The sequence below is a fragment of the Drosophila guanche genome, unplaced genomic scaffold, assembly GCF_900245975.1.
Source record: "Drosophila guanche unplaced genomic scaffold, DGUA_6, whole genome shotgun sequence".
In the NCBI taxonomy this organism is placed as follows: Eukaryota; Metazoa; Arthropoda; class Insecta; order Diptera; family Drosophilidae; genus Drosophila; species Drosophila guanche.
The window spans coordinates 2005638-2010784 of NW_022995756.1; the positions used below are offsets into that span (position 1 = coordinate 2005638).

At 46.5% G+C, this 5147-nt stretch overlaps 2 protein-coding genes across 3 annotated transcripts; one reads left to right on the top strand and one right to left on the bottom strand.

The window, feature by feature from the left end:
* Positions 1 to 546: 546 nt before the first annotated feature.
* On the top strand, positions 547 to 1806 carry LOC117590095. 2 transcript variants are annotated; one of them, XM_034282438.1, is made up of 5 exons: positions 547 to 692; positions 857 to 1135; positions 1194 to 1293; positions 1353 to 1403; positions 1465 to 1806. In XM_034282438.1, the coding sequence occupies exons 2-5, from the start codon at positions 861 to 863 to the stop codon at positions 1546 to 1548; spliced, it is 510 nt and encodes a 169-aa protein (XP_034138329.1). In that variant the 5' UTR covers positions 547 to 692; positions 857 to 860; the 3' UTR covers positions 1549 to 1806. The 2 variants fall into 2 exon arrangements, with proteins under 2 accessions (XP_034138329.1, XP_034138330.1); XM_034282439.1 differs by having other exon boundaries at positions 578 to 605.
* Positions 1807 to 1888: 82 nt separating this feature from the next.
* Positions 1889 to 3939, bottom strand: LOC117590094 (inhibitor of growth protein 1). Its single transcript, XM_034282437.1, has 3 exons — positions 3592 to 3939; positions 2539 to 3521; positions 1889 to 2467 (listed from the first exon to the last, which is right to left on the bottom strand). The coding sequence occupies exons 1-3, from the start codon at positions 3731 to 3733 to the stop codon at positions 2261 to 2263; spliced, it is 1332 nt and encodes a 443-aa protein (XP_034138328.1). The 5' UTR covers positions 3734 to 3939; the 3' UTR covers positions 1889 to 2260.
* Positions 3940 to 5147: the final 1208 nt, after the last annotated feature.

The window sequence follows — 5147 nt, forward strand, 5'->3', positions numbered from 1 at the left end:
ATGACCTCCCTGGACTTGCACCGTTACCTGGGCACCGTAGCTGATTACACGTGGATTATACACAACACACAATTTATAATTAATCCCGCCTGATGCGCTGTTACATTTACTGCCAACTCTTTACGTATCGCGGCCAACGTTCGTTCGTTCACGTTATCAATATCACATCCGAATCTGGCCAAGAGCAAAAACAAAATGAAGATCGCGCGCGCCACCAGCGCCAGTGATGTGGCTGTTATTTTTAGCTATATTCCGGAAATCTCCATTTATCGCACAGAAATACCGATATTTTTCGGGATTTCTTGATATTTGTGTTTGCTTTTACAATTTGATTATCCTCTTACTAGCACTGTAACATGTATTCAATATCTTAAAGTCAGGGAAACTGATTCAAAAATCTGATATATATTATAGATGTCTGGCTGAGAGTCTTAGTTTGATTGTAATATTAAACAGAAGAGCAACATTGAGGAATTGGATTTTGATCGGTATTTTTTAGGTATATTTTTAGAATGGGGTGTTGCTTCGGTATATTGTTGAGGCTCAGTCGATATATTCTATCGACTTTTATTACATTAATTAAAGTTAATTTTATTTAAAAACAAGTACGAACGCTACGCCCACGCCCCGCCTTAGAAAGAGTGTGTCATTAGTCGAGGACTACTCCATATTGGCTGATCAACGAAAAACTGGTAAATGGCTTTAGTTTTTATGTGGTTTTTATTGACCAAAATATATGGGCGTTGACGCCTGTGGCTGGGGGGACAGCGAGTCACGCAGGCCCAAACAAATTAAACAATTTTTCACGCCACACTCTTTTGACCCATTATTCTTCTGATCTGTTCTGTGATTGCAGAAACATGGTAGTGCTGAGCTCCTGCTGGTCCCCCATCATATGGTCCGACAATGTCCGCACGGGCAGCTACGCTGTGGCCGCATACACGGCCGCATTGTCAGTGGTGATGATCACGATGATCGGCTATATGCTGGCGGGCGGCGAGTCGGCCCAGCTGTATTCGCCACTCTTCGAGACGGACATCAAGAGCTCGATGCCCATAGCAGGCGGCTTCTTCATCATATACTTTGTCCTGATCATTGTTGCCTCCTATTTGGTGTACTTTGGGATAAAGATTAGGTAGGTTAATGGACTTAACTTAATGATACCTACCATATAAATGTCATTTCGTCCGCAGCACTCGCGGCTGGCTGCTGCCCTGGCTTGGTCTCGTCGGCCTTGCCATTCTCTTCCAGTTTGGCTGGAGTCTGTGGCTCATCGGTGGCTACTACATTTATGTAAGTGGGTAAACATGCCTCCCCAACCAAAGTTTATTTTCTTACGCTCTCTCCCACAGCTGGAGCAAACCTTTTCGGCTCTACTCAACTTTGTTTGGATGTCCTACAATGTGAGTACCGGCCTATCCCTCTATATCTGATATCTCTATCCACTCTTCTGTGATTCCTTAGATATACTGCTGGCTGGTGGTGTTTTCTCAGTACCAGATCTTCTTGCAAATCCAGAATCCAAACATTGAGCTGCTGATGCCATGATAACCCTGATGAGGTGCAGCCCCAGACGAGGTCTACAACAAGGCTCGAATCAATTTTAGAACACTTAGACTTGACATGCAACAAAAGTCCGTCCAGAGACAGTTTTGTAATAAGTTTTGTAACACATTTCCATTTCCTACCAAATAGTTTTATATAGAGACAATATATTTTACACCTTTATACACATCCATTATACCTATGATTGAATCGAATGCAAACCTTGGTCTGCTTTTTGACCATTAAAAACAATTATTTGTATATCTACCGAGACTTTTTGTTCTTGGATCCGCGGAGAATCCCCGAAGGCATTGATGGATGTAAAGTGAGTTTTTTGTATATGTACGCATTAAATATATGTATTTATATTTAGAGAAAGTTACAATTTGTACAGAAACGTTTAATCGAACAGACGAACTATACCCCCGTGAAGCAGTGGCAGTTCCGAACGGCTGTCGGCTTTCTGGGTGTGTGTGAGTGTGTGCGACCAAGCGGTGAGTCGGATTTGCCAACCATTGGCAAACCATCACCATCCTAGGTTCGAGTGGGATCGAGGATGGTTTTCAAAACACTAAATATACATTATGGTAAATCTTAGGGTCGAATAATATACAAAGCGCAGCGCCAAGTGCTGCTGCACTACCGGCCTGGTGTTGGACACAGACAGGACAATGGTGTTGGGTTGATTGGTTTCTTAGCTGCTTGCGGACTATTCCTAGGTCTTCTCCTCCTTCTCCTTGTTATAGCGCTCCAGCTCCTTGAGGAACTGCGCCTTCGGTTTCATCACATTTGGTCGCTCGCCACGGCAGTTGGGACAGAACCACTTGCCCTTCGGCTTCAGCACCAGGGAAACGCACGAAAAGTGGAACCACTCGATGGGGCACAGGTCGTTGTCGCACAAAATCATCTCGCCAAAAGAGATCTGCAAGGAAAACAACGTTATCTCTCTCTCTCTCTCTCTCTCTGGAGTTCATGGAGTTTTTTTTTGCGTACCTGGTTGCAGACGCAATAGGTCGGCTCATCCGGATCAATGGTCTCCGGCGGCGGAGTCTCCTCGCGTGCATTCGCTGTTGTGTTCGAAGCGCCCGCGCCGCGTACCTTGCGTTTCTTCTTCTTGCCCGAACTGTTGCCGCCTCCTCCTCCACCAGCACCACTGGTTCCACCTCCTCCTCCTCCGCCGCCGCTGCTCGTGCCAGCGGATCCGCTGGCCAGGCTGCCGCCCGAAGCTCCCTGCATGTTTGCCTTGCGCTGACCGGCCCCAGCACTGCCCAGACAGCCCTTGCGCTCCCCATTGCCGCTGCCACTGCCGCCAGCCTCATTGGCCGAGTTCGACTCGTTGCCACCCATCTCCAGGGAGCTGCCGTTGACCAGGCTCTCGTTGCGGCGCCGGGAGCGTTTGCTGCCACCTCTCTGCAGGTCACCGCCTCCGCTGGCGCTCAAATTACCATTCGAGCCGTTGCCACCATTGCTGACGCCGTGGCTGGAGCGCTCCGAGTTCGGGGTGGAGCCTCCGCCATTGCCGGAGATGATGGTGCTCGGGTTGGTCACTCCCACGACGCCGACATACACGGGCAGGCCGTACTGATCCTTCACTGTGAAGCCGCCCACAGTTCCTCCCGGGCCATTGCCATTCAGACCGCTGCTGCTGCCGGCGCCTCCGCCCACGGTGTTCGCCTGGTCCCGCATCGGGCTCTGTAACCTCTGCAACTTCGATGCCGGACAGTCGTCCATCAGCGTGTAGCGGTCGCGCTCCTCCTTCAGGTCGAGGTTCTGCTGGTTTGTGTCCAGCTGCCGCAGCTTGCCGTCGATAATCTCTTGCATGTGGCCGACAATCTGCATCTTTTCGTCCCCCAGCTCCTGGGCCTGAATAAGGCACTGGTGCATTAGGTTCATGCTGCGCGACCGCCGGCTGGAGTCGCTCGAGTTCTGCAGCGTTAGATACAGGTCATAGTAGTGGTCCACGTCGCGAATCAAGCCTGCAAATGGTGCCAACAGATCAAATCAATTCATGCTGATGTAGGGAAAGATTTTGCTCGAAATGCCCACCTCGATACTGGACGTCGATGTCACGGATGCGGGAGAGTTGCCGCTGCACGTCGTCCGGCAAGTTCTCCACGGAATCAATGTAGTTGTCCACATAGGTGGCCGAGTTGATGGCCTCCGACTCGGTTGCAATTGGATTTATCATGTTAAGGTTGTAAGCGCGTCAGTTCGGCTGCTGTCGCTGCTACATCGAGTGACCAGTGGCTGGAATCTGCGGAATCGGTGCGCCAAAGGGACTGCAAAAGGTTGGTTGTGTTACTTTTTCGCTAGTTTTTATTCTTCAAGATAATTTTTGTATGGCGTTTCGAGTCCACTTGCGACTGTACTTGTGTGCGTGTGTATGTGTGCGTAGGTACATATATATGCATATGTTGGCCGTTGGCCAGCACTGTTTTGTTCGATACGATAGTATCAATATTCATAATTTCGTGCTTTGCAGCACTGTGTAAAATGTAGAAGAATATTTTGTAATCTACATTTATGTATTCATGAATATACATCTATATACATCCCGCTCAACTCGTGTGCTTTACTTTGAACACTAACCAAATAGTATAGTAGATTGTCAATTCAAAGGAAGCGAAACGTCACCGCAGAATGTGCGTCGCGAAGTCCCAGGCCTCTGCCAACGTCGCAGCTACAAGTATAAGTGCGTGTAGAACACGCAGCTAGAATTCCCAGCTACATTTGTATAAGTGCGTGTAGAGCACGCAGCCAGAAGTCCCAGCTACATTTGTATAAGTGCGTGTAGCCAATGATTTTTTAGCGCCCAAACCGGTTCTGTCTTTATTCACACGGACACTGCAAGTAATGTATGTGTTGGTGGGCTGACTCTCTGAACTGCGATGTAACGAAAATTCGTTTGGATGATTTGATTTAGTTTTCGGGGCTTGGCGTATGAGCCTGACCTACCGCAACATGTGCAAAATGAGGGGTGGGGTTGGTGGCCGGACCTTTGGGTGTTGGAAAAAATAAATATACCATTAAAAGTTGTTATTGTAATTGTATGCTGTAATTGTTTTATATGCAGATTTTATACTGCTTTACTCAAAATTGTATGCATATATTATGGAAACGCCTTCGCTTCTCGACTTCGTTGCTGCCGTATTATCAACATTGTTACCAAATCCATCTTTTACAGACAAATCTTTTCAGATAAATAAAAAAACATATATATATATGTAAACACATATGGATATATATGTACATGCATCTTTCCAATTTCTGTTCTCGTCGTCGGTTATGTTCTCGACTCCATGTGCGCTTTAATTATTAGCGCTTGAAACCTTTTGCATTTTTTTTTTGTTCTGAGCTCATACTATTTGGTTAGTGCTTTGAATGAAAAGGTATATTACGCAATATATCTTTGATATTTTTGTGGTCATACGTGATTTGACAGTGATAAAATATAACGTCAGGGCCTCTAAAATATACCGAAATATACTTTATCATACCGTGGACCAAAACCATATTATTTCTTTTTTCTTTCTTCGTAGACCTTAAAAGACAAATTGCGCTACTCTTTTTTTCTTTATATTCACCCTATTCACTATCATCAT